General features: G+C 38.0%; 2 protein-coding genes across 2 annotated transcripts; both read left to right on the top strand.

Moving 5' to 3' along the window:
• Nucleotides 1-424: 424 nt before the first annotated feature.
• Nucleotides 425-715, top strand: LOC129248928 (uncharacterized). The gene has a single exon (XM_054888541.1). The coding sequence runs from the start codon at nucleotides 425-427 to the stop codon at nucleotides 713-715; it is 291 nt and encodes a 96-aa protein (XP_054744516.1).
• Nucleotides 716-3,298: 2,583 nt separating this feature from the next.
• On the top strand, nucleotides 3,299-15,731 carry LOC129248927 (uncharacterized; the record flags this gene model as incomplete). The annotated part of the gene is made up of 2 exons (XM_054888540.1): nucleotides 3,299-3,739; nucleotides 15,717-15,731. Coding segments are annotated over 2 exons (456 nt in total), but the record flags the coding sequence as incomplete, so codon positions are not given.
• Nucleotides 15,732-22,375: the final 6,644 nt, after the last annotated feature.

The raw sequence follows: 22,375 nt of genomic DNA, 5'->3' as shown, positions 1-22,375 counted from the left end.
TTGTTTAAATAAAATCTTAAGTTAAAACGCTGTGAACTTATTCCTCAACCCAATTTTTTGAAAATTTCATCTTAATTGAAGAACTTTAACAATACAATATACTACAACAACTAATACAAAAACTTACTCGAATTCCTTATAAGATATTTTTTTTCGCAACTTTCTGCTTGTGACATTTCTCAAAAAATATGCGCTGGGTATATTTGTATGTATGTAAGTAATTTCGTATTTTTTTTTTTTTTGTTTTCGGATACGCTGCAATCACATGCATCCTTTTGTACTAACTAAATTCTTAATCGGCCTTTGTTTTGATTTTAATTTGGTAGCTTATCGAAGAAAGCCGCTCAACAGCACTGCATTTTGCGCTATAAAAGCATTTGGCAACGACGTTGCAGCGTCAGTTTGACAACATCTTCAAGTCAAAATGCAAGTGATTATTGTGCTGAGTTTGTGTGTGGCCGCTGTAACAGCCCAAGTTACATACTCGAGATCACAAAGTCAAAGTGAAAGTGGCAGCATTGCCTATCCTAATTATGGTGGATACCCTGCTGGTGGTGGCTATGGTTATCCTGGTGGTGGCGGCGGCGGCTATGGAGGCTATGGTTATCCTGGTGGTGGTGGTGGCGGCTATGGGGGCTATGGGGGCTATGGAGGCTACGGGGGTCGCGGAGGCAGACATCATCATCACCACCATCACGGCGGCTACTACGTTTAGAGAGATTGATCGGCATAAAAATGAGGCTGTGGTACGAGTTATTCGTTATATCGTATAATTATCAGATTTTCAGCTGTTTAAGATAAAATAAAATGTGACTATTAACCTACACTGATGAAAAAACACTAAATGCATTTTTTGTATACTCATTTTTTCGAAGCAAAGAGAAATGTTCAAGTTAAAAAGTGAGGAATTGAGATGTCAATATTTGAGATAAATTATTTTAGTTAAGCTGAACAAGAAATAAAACACCCGGTAAAAAAAGTCTTTGTCAGTTCCTGAGTTAGCTAGCTAATGTTGTTTTATCCAGCAACGTCTCTGTGGTTAATAAATAAATGAAGTGTTCATGGAATGTGCTTAAAAAATTCACCAATAACATAAATTACCAGATTTGGCCGGCAGCTATGGTGAAAAACGATATTGAGCGAGTAACTTCAGCTGCCACGTCACAGGGTACTCGGCATCAGAATTCTGCTCGTTTATTCCACACGGATTCACATACTCCTCCAATCAGTCGTTGTTCAGACGGCAACACTGTCTGATTTTTTTTCAACACAATTTTAGTCTTTTTCGTAAACAAACCGCTTTCATGTTCACGATTACGTTAGCCAATCAGCTGTGCCCTTCAAATTTGCTGAGATGTGCTTAACGGTTTGATATTGGCCACACCTTTTGAATTTTTTTCACCTTATATAAATATTACCTCATCATGTTGGTCTGCTTGACGCGGGGATGAGGCTTAAGTGGTGGTCTGACCCCCATAGCATGGGGGCTAAACCAACACGAACTAAGAGGGAAGCTCCACACGGGGATTGGCTAGCCATCCACTCGCTTTACGGCGTACTTGGTGGCCAACCAATCACCATGCGAAGATCACCGTACCGACGAAGATCCCTTTGTCATCCCCAAACCCCCTACATCCCGTTATTTCCTCTCCTAGCCCACCCCCTAATCCAGGGTGTTATGCGACACCGTGCCCATTGGATGGTTTGCAGCCAGGGGGTTCACCAGACCGGCTGTATTTCAACGGCGCCTTCCTAACACCGGGCCGCCTTAGGAAGTAACTGTGGCCTTGCCACGGCATGGGGCGCTGCCGTGGTGGACCGTGTTGAATTCCCCATTATAAAAATAGACCACTGCGCTCGCCTCGTCGAGCAGGTGGTCGTACGAAAAAGATGAACATAAATAAAAATGTAAGCAACAAAACTTCCATTGTAGCGGGAGCAGGCTACAGCGGTCGTAACTCTACTGCCAAACATACACATAACGCTCTTCAGCGCGGAGGTGCCGTTGTCAACGAAGACTCGGACCACGAAAGCGTTGGGAGCATTAACACAGCTGAGGAAGAGGCTCTTCTGCGTTCTCCGGCTGGATCCAATGGTGCTGCTTCGGACAGTAAGATCAGACCAAGGATCAAGCCTGACAAAGAGAAGCTGAAGGCCAAAGCCCGATACAAGGCCGCGGTCAAAGTTTGTGACCGATTTGGCAGCAAGTCCAACCTGACGAAGCAAGAGGAGGAACGGTTGGCTTGGGCCAGAGAGGAGATCAAAAATGGTCGGGCCTTCTACGCAACAAAGCCAATGTTCGCGGCTTCCAATCCGAAATATGCGAACAAAATCGAAGAAGAGCTAGCCATCAAGAGGCAGCGTTCTGCGGATAGTGAGGCCTCAGGGCCGAAAAACAATGACGAAAGACCTACGACGTCGAAAGCAGCGGCAGCGGCCAGTGAAATTGCCAAGAGACACCTCATAGTGGCACTCACTGACCGTAGCGACCAGCTTGGGCGAATGTCGCAGGAACGGTGGAAGGTAGTGAAAATGAAGCTACTGGAAACCTTGTTTACAAAAATGGACGCAGAGCCGGACGCACCCATGCCAGCATTCGACGGAGCTGGGTGGTTCAGCGGCGTCAAAATCATAAAATGCAAGGATGACCCCACGCTCACATGGCTAAAGGAAGCGGTAAAAACGCTTCACGGCCTGTGGGAGGGATCATTGTTGATCGGAAAACCGGAATATGCGCTGCGACTACTACAACGACAAAACACGGACGTGCCGACAGACGATTGGAAAGTGTTGAGTGTGGCAAAACCAGCAACTGCTGATGGTGGCCAGGACTTCATCATCCAAATCAACAAGCCGGCAGAGGACCTGCTTTACGCGCGATTCGGGAGGATGGCTTGGGGAGTTGGTAGCGTGCACCTTCGCCTCAAAAAGCGCAACCCGACAGATGACAACCACAACACGCTCGCTGCGGGGGAGGTGGAAAAGGATCTAGGTATAGAAGAGATCATGGAAGCCTCCCTCAATATACAAGAAGTGGAGAAGGGTGACTTGGAGGTAGTATCCAACCCCGAGAAGGTACTGAGGCCAGATGCTGAAAGTCCTTCAGATAAACCTCCACAAAAGTAAGAACGCCTCAGCCGAGTTCCTGCTCAACATAGAGCGAGTCGGCTACGATGTGGCTCTAGTCCAGGAACCGTGGATAGCATCGGGCAACATAGTCTCCGGTCTAAAGTCAAACAATTACAACACATACATCCCGATTGTAAAAAATAAGGTAAGAACAGTGATATTGGTCAAAAAAAGTATATGTTCTTATATTGATAACAATCTCTCTTCAGACGATCTGACAGTGGTGGCGCTGGAGGGCTGCAAGGATGAGACGCTACTCTTTGGGTCCTGCTATATGCCACATGATGGAGAAGCACCACAGACGGAACTTCGGAAGCTGGTAGAAACAGCTGCCAGAAAGAAGCACGCTCTGGTGGTAGGAACGGACGCAAACGCACATCACACGGTCTGGGGAAGTGCAGATATAAACGACCGAGGTGAGTCACTATTTACCTATATTCTTCAAAGTAGCCTAGAAATAGCTAATAGAGGTGAAGAACCAACATATGTGGGACCAACCTCGAAGAATGTACTCGATTTAACACTCTACACAAGCAGGCATGTTATGGTTCAGGAATGGGAAGTGTTGAGTAGGCCCTCATTCTCTGATCACAGATACATAAGCTTTCAGGTCATATTCCGCTCAAAAAACAAGATTACATCCTTTAGAAATCCTAAGAATACGAACTGGGACTTGTATAGGGATATACTATCAAAAACAAAAATGATACCCCGGAAATACAAGTCACACGTCGCACTTGAGAAAGGAGTTGAATTGTTTGCAACTACTCTCGTCAAAGCCTTTAAAAGATCCTGCCCTCCAACACGTAATAAACGCAAGGTGAAGCCTCCCTGATGGAACAGGGAATTAGGAGCACAAAGGCGTAGAGTACATGAATTCTATAGGTTAGCCAAAGTGGCTGACAATGAGTTCTGTTGGAAAGAGTATAAGGATCTACTAAAAGTATACAAGAAAGAGATACGTAAAGCCAAGAGAGAATCTTGGAAAGACTTCTGTAGCAGTATGGAAGACACTAACGATGTGGCTAGACTCAGGAAACTGCTATCCAAGAATCCGTCTATGCCAAGAACAATACGAAAAATTAACGGGGAGTGGGCTGACAGCTGTGAGGACTCTCTAGAAGACCTAGTCAGTACACATTTTCCAGGATGTGCGGACATTACAGATCTCGAACCTAGAGGAGATATTGTGCACGAAATCCCGACGAACGTAATTACAACCAACAAAATAGAATGGGCTATACAAAGTTTCGACCCATATAAATCGCCAGGACTGGATGGAATCTTCCCAGCCATGCTCCAAAAGGTAAGCCACCTTGTGGTACCATGGTTAAGAACGATATTCAGGGGATGCCTGAGGTTCAGCTACGTTCCTGTATCGTGGAGAGAAGCGAGGGTTGTGTTTATTCCAAAAGCGGGAAAAAGCAACCCTCTATACTCAAAAGAATACAAGCCCATTAGTTTGACTTCATTTCTCCTGAAAACGTTAGAGAAGATTCTAGATACATACATTAGAGACACAATTGCGCCGGACGAATTATCCAAAGCGCAGCATGCTTACACTAAAGGCAGATCCACTGAAACTGCACTTCACTCACTTGTACTAAACATAGAAAAGGCGTTAGAATATAAGGAGTATGCTCTAGGAGTATTTCTAGATATATCAGGGGCCTTTAACTACGTGACAAAAGATGCTATTTTAAATAGCATAGAGTCACTTAATGTGCAACCCGCGGTTTATCTATGGATAAGGCAGCTATTAGCTAGCAGAAAGATAAGAGCGGAGTGGAACGATGCGACCGTCACCAAATATGCATGCAGAGGTACTCCGCAAGGTGGGGTACTATCGCCGCTATTATGGCTACTAGTTGCAATTGAAATTCTTAAGAAACTTGACAGAGGGGCACCTAAACTAGTGGCATATGCCGATGACATAGCTATAGTAGTTACAGGACACCATCAGTAATGTGATGAACAACACTCTCAAAACGATACACCAATGGGCATCTCACGCAGGGCTAGGGATAAACGCGGGAAAAACGGACATGGTACTTTTTACCAGGAAGTACAAAGTTCCGGCGTGGAACCTCCCGAAGCTAGGCAATAACGAACTACTTCTCAAAGACTATGCGAGGTACCTCGGAGTAATACTGGACAGCAAATTGCTGTGGAAGCACAACGTTGAGGAGAGGGTGAAGAATGCCAGTAATGCATTGTACGCATGTAAAAGAATGCTGGGCGTTGCTTGGGGTCTATCACCCTCTCTGATGCATTGGTGCTACACAGCAGTACTCAGACCGATATTGCTGTATGGCCTCATGGCGGAAAACCTGGCAGCGAAATCCGCGAGGAGGCTAATGGCTGCGGGGGTATTCATCTGCAGAACCTTCGGTCATAGCTCAATAGGAAAGTGGAGCTCAGGTGGCACACACTACATGACTCAGTACTTTAATTGGGAGAGAAGGTTCCGCACTACAATTGAAGAGGAGGGGTGGCACAAAGGCATGAAGCCTGGCCATAGAACCTTTCACATCTATACAGACGGCTCGAAAACTCCAGACGGAGTGGGATCGGGTATCTACTGCTCAAAACTAGGAATAAGGCAGTCTATCAAGCTGCCAGACCACAGCAGTATTTTCCAAGCGGAAGTTTTTGCTGTGGGGAAGGCCGCGGAGCTAGCCTACACTAGAACAAGAAAGAACTCAACAATTAATATATACGTGGATAGTCAAGCAGCAATAAGAGCAATAAGCTCATATTGTATTAAGTCCAAAAATGTTCGACGGAGCAGGGAGGCCATAGAAAGGCTAGCCGAAAACAGTAGGCTGCATATCTACTGGGTACCTGGTCACAAAGGCATTATAGGGAACGAAATAGTAGATGAGATAGCAAAAAGTGCTGTGAGACTACCATTTGAACAAGAGAACGACATACCGAGACCGCTAAACACAATATACAATGAAATGGACGACCACATGAAAAGGCAAGTGAAAGCTAGGTGGACTAACCTGACCACATGCAAAACAGCAAAATTCATGTGTAGAACTAACGACAAAAAACTCACTCAATTCGTACTTATGCTCTCGCGAAAGGAATGCGGAACTATCATAGGTATGCTAACAGGTCACAATCTATTGGCTGCACATGCGTACAAGATAGGGATTGCTAACACGGACAAATGCAGAAAATGCAGAGAGGATGTTGAGGAGACTTTAGAACACCTTCTGTGCGTTTGTCCGGCATTATCAAAAACGCGACTAAGATGCCTGGGAGCCCCACTGTTTGAGGGTCTGGAAGACGTCTCAAAAGCGGAGCTCCCAGAGCTACTTAGATTCGCCAAAAGCGCTGACATCCTACATGATGTCTACTTTAGGGATTCATAGAGGTCGGTCTCCATCTGGTATCGCTAGGGACCAAAAGGTCTATGCGTGGCTTATTGCCAACCAGGCTAACCTAACCTAACCTATATAAATATTACTGTGCAAACACAAAATTTGGGGAGAGGTTTTGATAGTTGATCTGACTTAACTGCGACCTTTGGAATTCAAGGGCATACCCCGTTTTACCAGATTGGTTACAGTTGTTGAGGTAACGGTACTTAAACATTTACATACTTTAATTTTCATATGGGTGCATACGAGTATTGATGAATATTGAAATTGAGAAAATTAAACGTGTATAGAGGGTGTTCCTTAAATATGCTCTCAGGTCGTTAAAATTCTCTATTCCTATAATTCCCGTTTGCTTTCAATTAACTTGAAGTCTCTAGTGAGTAGAAGATCTGTACTCTCACTGTATATTGTTTTTAGTGTAATTAGAGGGGAAATCGATTGTTGATCTCTATTATGTAGCATTGACTTTCATACTCCTATTAGAACTTTACGGAATGCTTACTCATTTCATCTCAATTTTCTTAACATTTATTATGCGCGTATGCTCCGCTCTTATTGTCCGCACTCTAAGAGAATTCAATGAGAACTCGCGTTCTATTCCGCTCGACTTTTCGGTGACAAAGAATGAATTTTATGAATTTCCTTACTCTTTTTTAAATTTATTTACTTAACTATCTATTGTAATTTAAGCATATATTAGCTCTAAGTGGTCTGTAAGAACTGTAATTAAGTTTTAGACTTGAAATTAACGAAAAGAATAAACGAAATATGGCAAGATGACAAATATGAAAATTAAATTTACCGTTTCTAAACTTTGTTTGGACCATTGGACCTTACTTTTTCGAAAATGAAGTTGAAGCAACAGTTACGGTAAATGGATTGCGCTATCGAGAGATGATTAACGATTTTTTATGGCCGGTATTGATTTCGACAATGTTTATTTTCAACAAGACGGCACTACGTGCCATACAAGCAACGAAATCATTGATCTTTCACGGAAAAAGTTTCCAGACCGTGTTATCTTCCGAAGAGGTGATCATAACACTGCGTTACAAAAGCGAACTTTTTTTCTGTCCTATGAACCAAATATACTTTTTCGGAAAGGGGAGAAAAAATAAAAATACACGTGTATCGGTGATTTTCATGTACACGTCAGAATTTTTTTTATGTATAAAATATGGAGCTCGTAGTCCGCCTGTGTGAAAAACTTCGGATCAATTTTTAACCCTTTTTCCGCGATCGAATCGCGCTGAATTTCTGCAGGCAGACTCGTGGAAATGTTTTTATTATGTAAAATTAAAAAAAAAAAATTATTAATTCTCAGATTTTCTTGAATTTTGTTTTTCTAAAAAAAAACTTTTTTCTAAATTTTCGGCATAACTTGAATGGACTCCAAATTTTTAAACAACTTATTAACCTTTAATTTATGGTTTCATACAACACACTCTGTGCCGTTTGTGTGTTTGTTACAGTTCCGGAAGTTCCGATTATCTGACAGCTGCGGTACTAGGAGATGTATACTTTGACAATTGTTTTAAGTTCTGTTGCGCGAAAACGTCTTTCTGTGTAGTTCATCTTACGAAAAATGCAGTGGCCGACTCGAAATAACTTTTGTTACGTTTGTGGCTTATTCGCACCAAGTAAAAATTTAAAAAATATTACGAAAACAGTGGTTAATTCGTTTCAGAAAATATTCAAGACTGCTTATGTTCCTTACTTGTGGTATACTCCGGAAGTCGTGTGCGACTATTGCTATAGAAATTTATGCAAGTTTACTGATGGAAGGCCAACAATAAAGTACTCTGTACCAACAATTTGGCTACCACGTACGGAGCACTGCAGTGAACTGTGCTACTTTTGCGTAACTTTTACTCAAACTAAAGGGTGCCAATACTTTCGCCGCAACAAAATTCGCTACGCTAATGTAGAATCGGTTATTCCAGCGGTTCTGTACTCACCAGAAGAACGTATAGCGGCTTCAATGGAGGTTTGTGATGATGTTCCCGAATTAAGGGATGGAGAACCAACAGTAGCACCAACAATGCTATCAACATGTCTTGCATCGAATGCGACATGCGGGGAACCAGAAGTATCGGAATTTGTACCAACACCCAGTGAACTTGGGACTGCAGTGCCGCATTTAGTAGCGCAAGCCGACTTCAATGACCTTACGAGAAGGAAATTTGTCAAAAAGAATAGCCGAACTCTTTGCATCACGCTTTAAGCAGTGGAATATATGTAGTGGCGGCTGATTTTAAAATAACAGCCGCTCGTGATCGACGTAGCAGTATTCCATATGACGAATTTTTTAAATTGCACGAAGATCGGGGGAAAAACCTGGCTTATTGTTGTGATATTGATTCGATGTTTGAAAAAATTAGTTACCCTCATATTTCAGAGGAGTGGCGACTTTTCATCGATGCATCGGTCAACAGCCTTAAAGTAGTGCTGCTTCATATCGGTAACAAACATCCAGCTGTCCCGATCGCATATGCCACCAACCTCAAAGAAACATACGAAGGCATGGAATTAATATTACAGCTGATAAACTACCAAGAGCATAATTGGAAAATATGCTGCGATCTAAAAGTGGTCGGATTACTCATGGGTGTTAAGCGTGGATTTCCAACCCACCAGTGCTTTTTGTGTACATGGGAAGGTCGCAAAAGAGATCAGCATTACACTGAATTTAAGTGGAAGCCGCGAACATGCTACAAAGTAGGCGTAGAAAGTATAGAAAATCTACCATTAGTGCAGCCATCTCAAATCATTTTGCCATCACTACACATTAAGCTCGGTGTCGTATCAAGTTTTGTTAAAAAAATGGATCGTGAGGGCGAGGCGATTGCAAGTTTGCGCAATATTTTTCCGAAACTGAGCGGCGCAATGATTCATGCAGGTGTTTTTTGTACGAAGGCTTTTAGTGACTTTATTTTTTTAATGATGTGTATAATTTAAGGTGTTTTCAGTGGTTCGCAGATAAAAAAAATAGTTGCAAGTTATGAATTTTCATCAAAATTGAATGCTATCGAACAACGTGCATGGAAAGGCACAGTTGCCGTTATTGAGCAGTTTCTTGGCAGTAAACGAGCTGACAATTATAAAAATATTGTTGCAGAAATGATTTCGGCATATGGCGAAATGGGCATATTAATGTCGCTAAAGATCCATTTCCTTCACAATCATTTAGATTGCTTCCCTGGTGATTTAGGAGCTTGTAGCGATGAACATGGCGAAAGGTTCCATCAGGACATTGCGGCTATTGAAAAGCGCTTTAAAGGACAAGACATTACGCATATGCTTGGCGAATACTGTTGGTCTATTTGTCGCGATACTGATACAAATGCTTACAAACGCAAAAATAAAAGGCCTAAGTTTCTTTAAAAACATTAAAATGTTTAATGTAACAATTTTTAATTTTAATATAATAAAATTAATAAAAAAATTCGGGGTTTTATATCTCTATTGTAATGCGGAGTGAAATACCTTTCTTTTGATACCCACATCGGCATATATCATGGATTTTTTTTTAAATTTCGAACAGGTGGCAACCCTCTGAAACATTGTCAGTGGCAACACCTAGGTGAAAAGTCTAGAAATGTGATACACTATCTGTGTGCCCAATTTCATTCAAATCCGTTAAGCTAATCCTGAGATCGTGTGGCTATACAGATATGCATACAATAATTGCTCGTTTAAAGTTATAAAATACAAAAAAAAAGAATTGTGACGTGTATGTACATGAAAATCGCAGATACACGTGATTTTAATTTTTTATCCCCTTTCCGAAAAAGTATATTTGGTTCATAGGACAGAATGTGTGTAACGCGGTGTAATTGGCCACTGAGATCTTGTGATTGTGATTTAACACCTTGTGACTTTTCTCTTTGGGGCCACGTGAAAGAGATGACCTACGCCAACACCCCGAGTCAATTCAAGACGTCAAAGATGGAATTCGTAAGGCTATCGAGGACATAGGGCAGCTACTATGCAATTCAGTTATGGAAAATTTCATGAAATTATCCTGTAAGCGAGGTCGTGGTGTTGATTTGCCTGATGTTATTTTCCACTAGGAACGACTATTATTCTTCTTTATAATGAAATAAACATCCGGTGATTTATATTAAAAAATAGCATTTTTCTTTGAATATCAAAATAACACAATAACATAAATAATCACAATAACTTATTGGAAAACCCTTTACTGTGAAGTGTAAATATGTAAAATAACGACTTAAATTTTGATAGAAAAATGGTGAAAAAAAATTGGAAAATGAAAGTAAATGAATAATACGTAAATATAAAAAAATTTAGAAAAAAATTGTAGAAAAATTTATCCGAGATATTTTCAAAAATCGCATTTATGGTTGCCTTGATTAACGAGTATATTCAGAACTTAGATTAGTTCCATAAGGCCGTTAGGATTGAAAAAAACTGTAATGAGAAAAAACTGGAAGCTCCAAAAAACTTCATTTTGATAAGTGTTTAACAGAGTCACATTCGCTTTATGCTAGTTTTTCAATCGCCCTCCAAAAGGGTGGCAACGCTCAAACGGCGTATGATATAATTCATGTATGGATAATTCACGAATAGATAATTAAGTTAATTTATATTTAGACTAAATTTACATGGATTAAAATTTCACAAAATGATTTAGTCATTAATAATATACTTCAAATTACAATATTCGCATTTTTTCATGCTTAGCGCGAGCTTGACCACATTCGACCGTCTGTCTCTTCAGTTCACATTCAACTCCAGTAAACCTTTGATGCTAATCTATGATGGGCACCGGTTTTTATGGTGCACGGTGTACGGTACCTCAACTAAAATAAGGAAGAGGATTGTTTTAAATTCCAAATAATGAAATCATTCACATATTACAAACACACATACACACCCACACTCCTACAAATCCGTACATAAAGACATTTAAGCACATCTGTTAGAGATCTTTCAGAGAATAAAAAAAGATGAAAAATTGAGCAAAACTAGAGAAGGGAGCTAGAAAAATATTTATGTGTGCGTATATTTGTATATATAATATAAGTAATATCAGTAAGCATATGTGTATGAATATGTATATCATATATAAATATGTATGTATGTACATATATCATAGCAATCAAATAATGAAGCGCTGAAAGGAATACATTTAGCCTAAATTTACCAAATTAGTTAATATGTAAAATGGTTTTTTGTAAATATTTAAATATAAAAAATTTTACATGTTTGTAAACCAATTTCATATGCCGATTTCATAAGGGTTTGCCCAATAACACCGGGCAACAAAATTAAACAAAAAAAGGGGTACTTCCGAACTGCCCCTATTTTTTTCTTGCGTTGGCCGATCAACAAACTGCGAAAACGCATTAAAATCTTTTTAATTAGTAACTATTTTTGCCTAATTTTTTTAATTAAAATTTTGTTTTTTTTAGTTTTTCGATTTTATATATGGCCATTCAAAATACAGTGCACTCTCTCCTAATGGACACCTTTCTTAACTGAACATATTTTTTCCGTACATGCCACAAATCATTAAGATTTTTTTTCTCTTGCACGAACAACCCTCCCATAACATATTACAGGGTCCGGCACTCGAAGTGTAACCATAAAGGCCATAAATTTAGATTGGAAAATTACTTTTATTCAATTCAAAGTAAAAAATGTGTAAAAATAATGCAAAATTAAGATTCAATTTACTTTTGCTCGATATGATCACCTTTTGCTTTGACTATGACCTTGAGACGGTCCAGAAACGAATGGCAAGCAGCCCGAATGTGGCTTGCAGGTACTTTGGCCCACTCGCGGATAATGGCTTTTTTCAGCGCCTCGAAACTGGTGAATCTTTTAGTTCGGACCTCGAGGATAATCCATCGGACTCGCGTCTGATGAATTTCAGAACCATTGTGTGGACGTTATGAAGTTCGGAACGTTGTTTCGCTCGATGAAGAGCTCCCATCTGCGGTTACAGCGGCCCAAACCATTACCTGTGGCGGATGCTGCCTCCTGGTAACCAATCGATGACTCAAATTCTCATATGAACGCTCTGTCAAATAAATCCAATCGTTTTGGGAGTGTACGAATTGCTCAATTTGAAAAAAATTCTCGTCCGAAAACACAATGTGCGAAGCAACTCCTCTGCTCTCTCAGGTTTGACTTGTTGCTGCTTTGGTGTGAGATCATGCGCCTTTTGGATCTTGTAAGGCTTGACTTTGAGATCATTTTTTTAGAATGCGGTGGAGGCAACGGTCAGATATTTTCAGTTGTTTCGCCATTTGATTGGCACTTCATCGGGGATTTCGCTCAATTCGCTTCTTCACTTTTTGAAGCATTTCACGTGACGTTGCAATCTTTTGATGCCCACCTCCATGGAGTTTCGCGATGCTACCAGTATCATTATAACGGGTAATGGTGCGATAAACAAAAAATTTATTTACTTTAAGGTGCTCGAGCTCACGAACATTCGCTGGTTGTGATTTTCCAGCCAAATATAATGCAATCACTGTTTGAAATCCATTACTGATTTGGATTACTCTGGACTGTCATTTAGCCAGCTAACAGACAGCTGATGCCCGTGCAGACTGTTAAAAAATGTCACTGGCTTATATTACATACTTAGAGATCGAGCTGCTTCTAAAAAATTATGATACCTTAGTACACAATGCGCGGGTATAACAATAATGATGTTGCGGTTTAAAATTCATGTTGCCTAGTGTAATCATTACCGCGTAATTTGCTCGCCATATTCAATGTGGCGCCAAATTAATCATCCAATTTTTTTTTATGATTTTTTTTTCTAAATAAAAACATGATTTTGAGTGAATCTTTATTTTGACCTTTTCATGGCGCCAAATTAATCAGCCAATTCTATTTTTGAATAACTTTTTCTTTAAATAAATAAAAAGAAAAACAATTTTGAGTGAAACAAATCTCTTTTCTTGACCTTTTTTATGGCACAAAATTAATAATCCAAGTCTGTTTTTGTATAAATTTTCTACTAGACAAAGCAACTTTGTTTTGTGTGACGAAAATCTTTATTGTTGTACTTTTTACTAAATAACTTAACTAAAAAAAAAAATAGTGCGTAGTACACATAACAGAAGTGAATGAGAGTGAGAGAGAGAGAGAGAGAGAGAAAGAATATATATCTAAATAAATTCACAACATTTGCAGAGAATACAAATAGATAAAATTTACAAAAAGCGGAGAAGGGTCCACTGGTATAGGTAACGGACCGTAGCAACGGCACAAATTAGTGCAAGGCAATACCAATAAATCCGACGGCGGAATGGATAGTACTTTATAAAGGGTTTTTCAATAAGGGCGGGTAGATGTTGAAATGGAATAAAATGGCGTTTGCTGTGTGGCACGTAGTGCCGTCCTGCTAGAACCACATGCCATCTAGGTCCATATGGTTCAATATGGGCCATAAGAAATTGGAAGGGCCACCACGTCTACCGAAAAATGGGCGCAATGCGCGCAACGTTTGCGTTAATGAACACTCATTTTGATAATAAAGTTTTATCATTTGAACGTGCTGTTGAATCGTGTAACTTGCCATGATGATTTGGCATAAACAACTGAATAATAAACAAAAGATTTGACAGATGTCACCAAAACAAAATGGCTGCCACAGGGCGCCAAAATCGACCCGCGCCAATTGAAAAACCCTTTAGTACGCACAAGCACTAGCCAGGAAACGGAAATAAGCGCCAAAAAGTAGGCAGTGTTATTTCGAACTAGAAATTTGTAACCACAAGGAAAAACTCAGGAAAATAGCCTAAAGTGTATCTAAGACGGTGCTGTCCAAAATGAAAAATGTGAGTGTATAAGTGAGAACGAGAAAATGGGAGCAGCCCAGTGGGAAATTTAAACCAAAATAAATAAATATTGGATTGGAGTAGAAAATTTTTGTGGGAGGAATCGAAATGCCTTCTGATATTACATCTACACCTTTGAACGACTTGTAACATAAAAGGCATTGCAAGTCGCCAAAGGCATTTTCTAGCATAAAAAAGTTCTCACAGGGCATTGTAAACTCGGTGTTTATTCGTTGCTGGTTTGCTAACGACTGAACGATGGAGAGTAAGAATACGTGTGATCAATTGATGTATGGTATGGACAGCACTGATCTAAGATATATATAAGGTATAGCTCTCTCTCTCCTTTTCCTCTACATTATATCTTTTTTTCTCTCGCGGAACGAAATGCCCAAGGTGGATTTAATAAGGTGACAGCATTCACCCAGCTGAATTTTTCGCCGTAGTGATGGCTTACGTCAAAATGATATGCTTTGTTTGTATGTATTGGTATGTTTACATTCGTATGTTTACATTTGCTTGCTGATTTTGACATGATGCTTGCACCAAACGCAACAACAAATACATGTAGGGTTTTACTTATATGTGTTTGCTGTCACCTGTAATAAATTCGCCTTGGAAATGCCCAAAACGTTGCATGACCTTGAAATTTTACTCTCCATTCTCCCTCGTCCATCGACGCCTAAGAAGTTTCAATTCAAAAAACAAAAAATAAAAATAACGGACTGCCTCTTTTGTTTCCTTGTGTAGTTCGATAAACAAACCATGAAAATTAATTGAGTCTCTTAAGGTAGTTCAATATTTCAACATTCTCTTAGCTTAAGTCACTCTTAACAGATTATAAAAATTAATATGTCAACTGATACGATTAGTATACAGTCAAAAAATGAAAATCCTAATGGTTTTTGCGTTGCTATGAAAACCTATGGTAACATTAAGGAGAAATATAAATTATAAAAATCAATTTTTTGTTTTTCCGATATTTCGAAAGTAGAGTATCATAAGAATATACTGTGAAATTTTCATGCGGAAATTCCCAATATTATAGCTTTTACAGCCCATTAACTAGGTAAAGAGCGGTCCGCGTGCTCCTGAGCCTCAAACTTTAAGCTAGTTTTTCTAGAAACTACTTTTCCGGCACGGTCTGTTTGAGAACTCATACAGTATTTAATATTTTTTGATGCGGTGTTTTTTTAAATATTCGAAAGGGTTTTCTCTATAGATTTGATTTTTGATATTTTTATTAAAAAAAATTTATAAACATAATTGAAGTGCGACATAAATTGCAAAATTTTTCCAAATTTAAAAATCCGGCTCGACTATAGCTATAACTTTATTTTACAAGATTGTTTTTTTATTGTACTTTTTACAGATCAAGGAGATTTGATGCAGACTGTGGAGCAACTTTTTTTCATTGAACTTTGGGTCACGTTATTTTTTATATACTAATTTTTGTAAAGAAAAATTAAAATAATTTTTTTATCAAGTTGAAGTGCTAATAAACAGTGTATACAATTTTGTTATATTTATTTCAATTGTTATCCCTTCTAAAAACAGTTTTTTTTTAGCGCATTTTTGGCGCTGCTGGACGTATGTAACCCCTTAATTATTTTATAAATCTACTGCTCAAAAAGAAATCCATTATTTTTATTTTTTACTTTGCGGAAATGTTTTAAAATTGTTTTATGGGCTATGTCTAGCTCCTTGGCGATGCTACGACTACTAACAGGCTGGTCAATTTCGATTATATTTGTGATTTTATTGACAATGTCAACATTATAGACATTTTCTCAAATTCACAAATGCCTAAACGGAATCCTCGAAACCAAAATTGCTTGTAAATAGCTGTTACAGTATCCGCACCATAAACACCATTCACAATTTCAACGTTCTGGCTTTCATTTTCGCCCTTATCAAAGAAATACTATAAAATTGATTGAATTTTCTCCTGGTTGACTCACAACTGAATGGAACAAAAAAAAAAACGGCAAACGAATTTTTTTAGTGTGAAATGTCAGTTAAAATTGTTTAATCAAAATTTTACGATATATCGATCCCTACAGCTATTTACCGAGAAAATAATGGATTTTTTTCTCCGATCTATTATTAATTTGGAATGCCCATTTATTTAATTTTTGTAGAGTTTCATCCCATTACTGTTCTCAGTTGCTAGACACTATATTCTCTTCGCCAATTCTTTTCAGTGTAATTAAATAGAAATATCGCCTAATCATCTACAAGACAATTGCCTTGACTTTAAACCCAACTCGTAGGGTTCAAGCGCTAACGAATCTCATCAACTTACTCAAACATACAGACTCATATACATACACACCTACTCGAATATATAATAATATTTGTTTCTTTTATTATCAATCGCTCTTTGCCTCTGACATATCATCGCTGCCAAAGTTGTTCGTGCGGTGGTGTGAGTTGTTTTACGCACATACTACTGTGGGCAAAAAGTAAGGTGAATTTGGTTGTAAAATGAAAAATATTTATTTATTCTTGTAAATCAATTTCATCCCCTTCAAAATAATCCCCTCTCGATGAAATACACTTATGCCAACGATTTTTCCAATCCTCGAAACATGCCAAATAGTCCATTTCCGGTATAGCCATCAGCACCTTCTTCGATTCAGCTTTTACTCGTATCTCCTCAATCGACTCGAAACGTGTTCCCCGGAGTGGTCTCTTGAGTTTTGAGAAAGTCAGAAGTCACACGGAGCCAAATCAGGCGAATACGGTGGTTGCGGAACGATATGCGTGGAGATTTTGGCGAAATGGTCACGAAGAACGAGTGCAGTGTGAGACGGTGCATTATCGTGATGCAAAAACCAAGAGTTGTTGGCCCATAATTCTGGTCTTTTTAGACGAATTGCTTGACGTAAACGACGCATAACGCTCAAATAATATTCCTTATTAATAGTTTGGCCAGGGGGAAAGAATTCATAGTGCACCACACCACGAAAATCGAAAAACTGTCATCATGACCTTTATTTTTGAACGACTTTGACGTGCTCTTTTCGGTCTGGCCTCGCCTTCAGCACAATATTCGCTTGATTAGTCGGTTGTTTCAGGGTCGTAAGCATAAATCCAAGTCTCATCTCCCGTAATGATGCATTTGAGCTTGTCCTGATAGTCTGAAAGTATTGTTTCACACACATTAACACGACGATTTTTTTCCAAGAAATTGAGAGTTTTCGGTACCAAACGAGATTTGACTTTTCGTAGGCCCAAATGGTCTTTCAAAATGGTTTTCATATCAGTAAGGTCTTTAACAGTCAACCGACGATTTTTGAGCACTAACTCCTTCACTTTATTGACGGGTTGGTCATCTGTTGACGTCGATGGTCGTCCCGAGCGCTCCAAGTCATCAACACGTTCTCGACCCTCTTTGAAGTCTTTGTACCACTTATAAACATTTTTCTGCGACATGGTCGAATCACCAAATGCCTTCTGCAACATGCTAAATGTTTCCGCAGCCGAAATTTCATTCCGCAAACAAAATTTGATGGCACTTCTCTGCTCAATCAAATCAGACATTGTAAAAATCGAAAAATGCACTCTTGGTCGTTTGGTAAACACAAGCGTAAATATATTACTGATAATGACATTCACATGAAAGTTGGCCCAGATGTTATTAAAAAAATAACTAGAGCGAAATTTTAATCCCGCGAAGTTCGACAAATAAATTCACCTTACTTTTTGCCCACAGCAGTTCATACGTACATACGTATTTGTTGAAATAAACACTTTAACCAGTTTTCAGTGTTATATTTTGGCAACCGGCGCGGTACTCAAGTGAGCAATAGACGGCGCAGCATTCAGATTACCATATACAGACATACATACATACATACATATATAAGTAGCCTGCTACGCATATTGATTTTCAATTCCAATGTCTTTTATCTTTTCCGGTGGGGGTTCCCCATTATGTTTGTTTACATACGCACATACGCACATACAAACATACACTCATGCTCTTATCATAGTGTCTCTTGATGGCTTTGATGTTTATTGATCGGTTTTATTGTCTATAACTACTTGTGATGCTGATTTCATTGAATCTTGTTGTGGATTTGTTTTTTTTCTGCGTTTGTGTCTCAAGTCTTCTGTTTATGAATAGTTTTAAGTAAATTTAGGTTACTGCTTGTTATTGCAGGTTAATAATAATCGAAACCCAGCTCAAAAATGTTATAGGATGTTTATAAATATCTCTGATAAAATTAGAGTATAAGGTGGCACAAAATTAATCATCCATTTGGAGAATGTTATAACTTTAGCAAATGGCGTCGGACTTCGATTTCCATAACTCGAAATCATTTTTGTTTCATTTATTCAAAAACAAAATTTGATTATTAATTTTGCGCCACAAAAAAGTCAAAATAAAGATTCACTCAAAATATTTTTTTTTCAAGTTATTCAAAAACCAAATTCGATGATGAATTTTGCGCCATAAAAAAGTCAAAATAAAGATTCACCCAAAATATTATTTTTTTCAAGTCATTCAAAAACAAAATTCGATGATTAATTTTGCGCCACAAAAAATTCAAAATAAAGATTCACTCAAAATATTTTTTTTTTTTTTCAAGTTAATAAAAAGCAAAATTCGATGATTAATTTTGTGCCACAAAAAATTCAAAATAAAGATTCTCTCAAAATATTATTTTTTTCAAGTTATTAAAAAACAAAATTCGATGATTAATTTTGCGCCACAAAAAAGTCAAAATAAAGATTCACTCAAAATATTTTTTTTTTCAAGTTAATAAAAAACAAAATTCGATGATTAATTTTGCGCCACAAAAAAGTCAAAATAAAGATTCACTCAAAATATTTTTGTTTTCAAGTTATTCGAAAACAAAATTCAATGATTAATTTTGCGCCATAAAAAAGTCAAAATTAAGATTCACTCAAAATATTTTTTTTTTTCAAGTTATTCGAAAACAAAATTCAATGATTAATTTTGCGCCATAAAAAAGTCAAAATTAAGATTCACTCAAAATATTTTTTTTTTTTCAAGTTATTCAGAAACAAAATTCGATGATTATTTTTGCGCCGCTTTGTAGTGAAGTAAAATGTATTAGTATATCAAAAAAAGCAAAGCAATCAAAAAAAAAAAATACTTAATTTCAAATGCTTTCTGAGATTAACACATGGGCTGAAAAGTCCCTGGCCTAACAATCAGATAGCACTAGTTTTATTGCATTCACCCCTCTTTCAGTTAGTACTAACCTTAAGGAGACCAGCTGTTGAAATTTCATGATATTCTATTCATTAGTTCGTGAGTTATTGTGCTAAGACTGACGCTACTTTTGTTATTTTCGAAACATTGGATCAAACAGAATTTCGTGTTTTAATTTTGCACTGCTACTTTGCTAGCAAAATCATTTCATCAGTATTTCCCATTGAAAACCAACACAGAAGTCAAAACTTACTGCCATAAAAGAAGAAAACGAAAGAAGCAGCTATCAGAAATTGTTTTACAGTGAACTTTAAGATGGAAAATACGAATAACAGCACTAAGGGTGACGCCAGTACGGGAGACAAAATTCCCTCCTTTTTCCAAAAAATCACATACATGAGTTTTATTCTAAAGTTGAATATTCCGGATTTATCGCGACGACCCTGAATGATTGTTTAACGCAAATGGCAGTGCCAGTGATTATTAATCATAAATACGATCCATAGACGACACCTTCTATCATTAAAATTTTCATACGAAGCGGACAGATTTTCAACGCCACTTTGATAGTAACGAGGATTGTTTGAAAATTCCATGCAAAAATAAAAACTACTTAATTGTTGAGGGTAATCATCCCATATACTTTTTGACATAATCGCTTTTTAGCGATCGTCCAACGCTGTTCTAGGATGTTGATACCTTTCGAATAATAGGATTTGTCAAAGTCCAAAAAATAGGAAAAATAGCCATCTGTTTCTGCAATCACCACCTCGTTTGAATAAAATCTTTTTTCGTTAGCCTTTTCTTCAAATTGGTGAACAAATAAAGGGTGGTTAGGTTTCAAAGGCCGATGTTGATTTTGAATAAAATACAATTTTTTTAAGAAATTATTGTCATTTCTCTATATTATGATAGTACTGGTATAGTTCAATTACGTATGGAACAAAATATCGGCCAAATGGCCGCCGCGGCCTCGGCGGCACACCTCCATCCGATGTCCGATCTGGATCATCATTCGCCCAACTGCGGCAATTCTGCTTATTGACGAATCAACTGAGGCGAAAATATGCCTCATCACTGAAGATGAAGCGCACGATATGCATTTTGATTTGAACGCCCGTTTTCATAATAAGACTGAATAACTTTAACGCGTTGCTCGATTATGTATCTTTCCATGGTTGAGTTAGTCTGAAATTGAAAAATATCAAATAAAATGCAGAAAAAACTTGACGTTTAGGTGTGGTTCACATTTAATATTGGCCCTTAAAATTTAGCCACCCGTTAGTAATGCGAGGAATACGTGGGAGTCATGTATGGAAAATAGGGGGATGTGAAACGAGTTGGAATTTTATTTCCATAAATTTTGCGACCACAACTGCTGAGGCGTGAGATGGTGCGTTGCCAATTATGATGGGAAAGGAAAATCATTCGACGTCCGCGGTTCAAGCGAATGCCAAACACAAAGGCATAGGCAGATCTGACTGAAACTTGGTGTGTGTTCTTCCAAGAGATGCTGCTAACTAAACGCAACGTCTATACGCGCTAGTGGTGCCAGCTCTCTGACTTTACATGGACTTTTCAAACAACCCGCGTAGTTAAACAAATATTTAAGTGCTTAGGTAATCGACGCAGGTACTTTCAGTTTAACATTATCACTTATGTATCTACGTACATATGTAAGTATGTGAATGTAAAGGCATAAAATGTTTGTTGCAGAAACTTCCGGGGAAATTATGACTACAATTGCCAGTCATGTCAAAACAAATATGCTGCTCTGGGCTTTCCCTGTATGCTGTTAAGTACCGTTGATTTTAGAATTTCAGTACGAGTATTTCCACGAAGTGGGTGCTTGATAAGTGGGATTTCAATAAATTTCATTAAAACCGAAATTTCATTAAAACCGAAACTTCATTAAAACCGAAATTTCATTAAAACCAAAATTCCATTAAAATCAAATTTGCTCTATAGAAAAATATGAGTATTTCATGCTTGCCAATTGCCTATGTAAGCTGATTAGTTGGCTCTGTATAATTGTGTGGATGCACTCTTGCGCTTCAGCTTATGAATAAAATACTTTGTAGATGCGTGTGTACGGGTATGCAGTAGCTACTTCATAACCCTCTGCTGTTAGTGCATAATTATCGCATATCGCTATGAGCTCACAGGTATTTAACAAAACAATTAACAAGTTTTATTTGTAATAGCATCCAGCCGAAAATTCCCGCAATTAATTTAGAGATAAATTTTCAGTAGCACTTCTGAATGCGGAATGCTTTACTAGAGAACATTAGTCATTCATTGATAAAACATCGGCAGTATTGTTATTTTCATCGAGCGCTTGCTAATGATGTTGCCAAGGCGAAAAACGACACACATACATATGTACATTCCCTACAAACTGACTGCAGACTGACTGATGCTGATCTTTTCCCACTTAACGGGTAAATTCGAACTTTGTGCAAATTAGGTAAAAAAAATGAAGAAATTTTCATTAAAACTTCAGATTTTTTTAATCAGAATTTTAAGAAAAATTTTGGATTCACACTTTTAAAGCCCACTCAATTCTGGTATACAAAAATAAAGTGCAAGTTTCAAGTGGCACAAAGATGGCATTGATTTTTGGCAATTTTTATTGGCAATATTTATTTATTTCAAAACCCATTAAAGGACTAAATAAAATGTAATTACTATTTTTTAAATGAAAAAAGAACTAAATTAGATGCATTAAAAATGAATAGTAATTTCAAATTTCTTAAATTGAAAAAATAGCAGACAATGGCAGCTGCTCTTTGCATGCTAGAGTTGAATATGTAGGGACTCCGAAATTTTGGTGGTTTCAGGAA

Source organism: Anastrepha obliqua, chromosome 5, assembly GCF_027943255.1.
Source record: "Anastrepha obliqua isolate idAnaObli1 chromosome 5, idAnaObli1_1.0, whole genome shotgun sequence".
NCBI classification, from domain to species: Eukaryota; Metazoa; Arthropoda; class Insecta; order Diptera; family Tephritidae; genus Anastrepha; species Anastrepha obliqua.
This window is presented reverse-complemented; position numbering and strand designations above follow the sequence as displayed.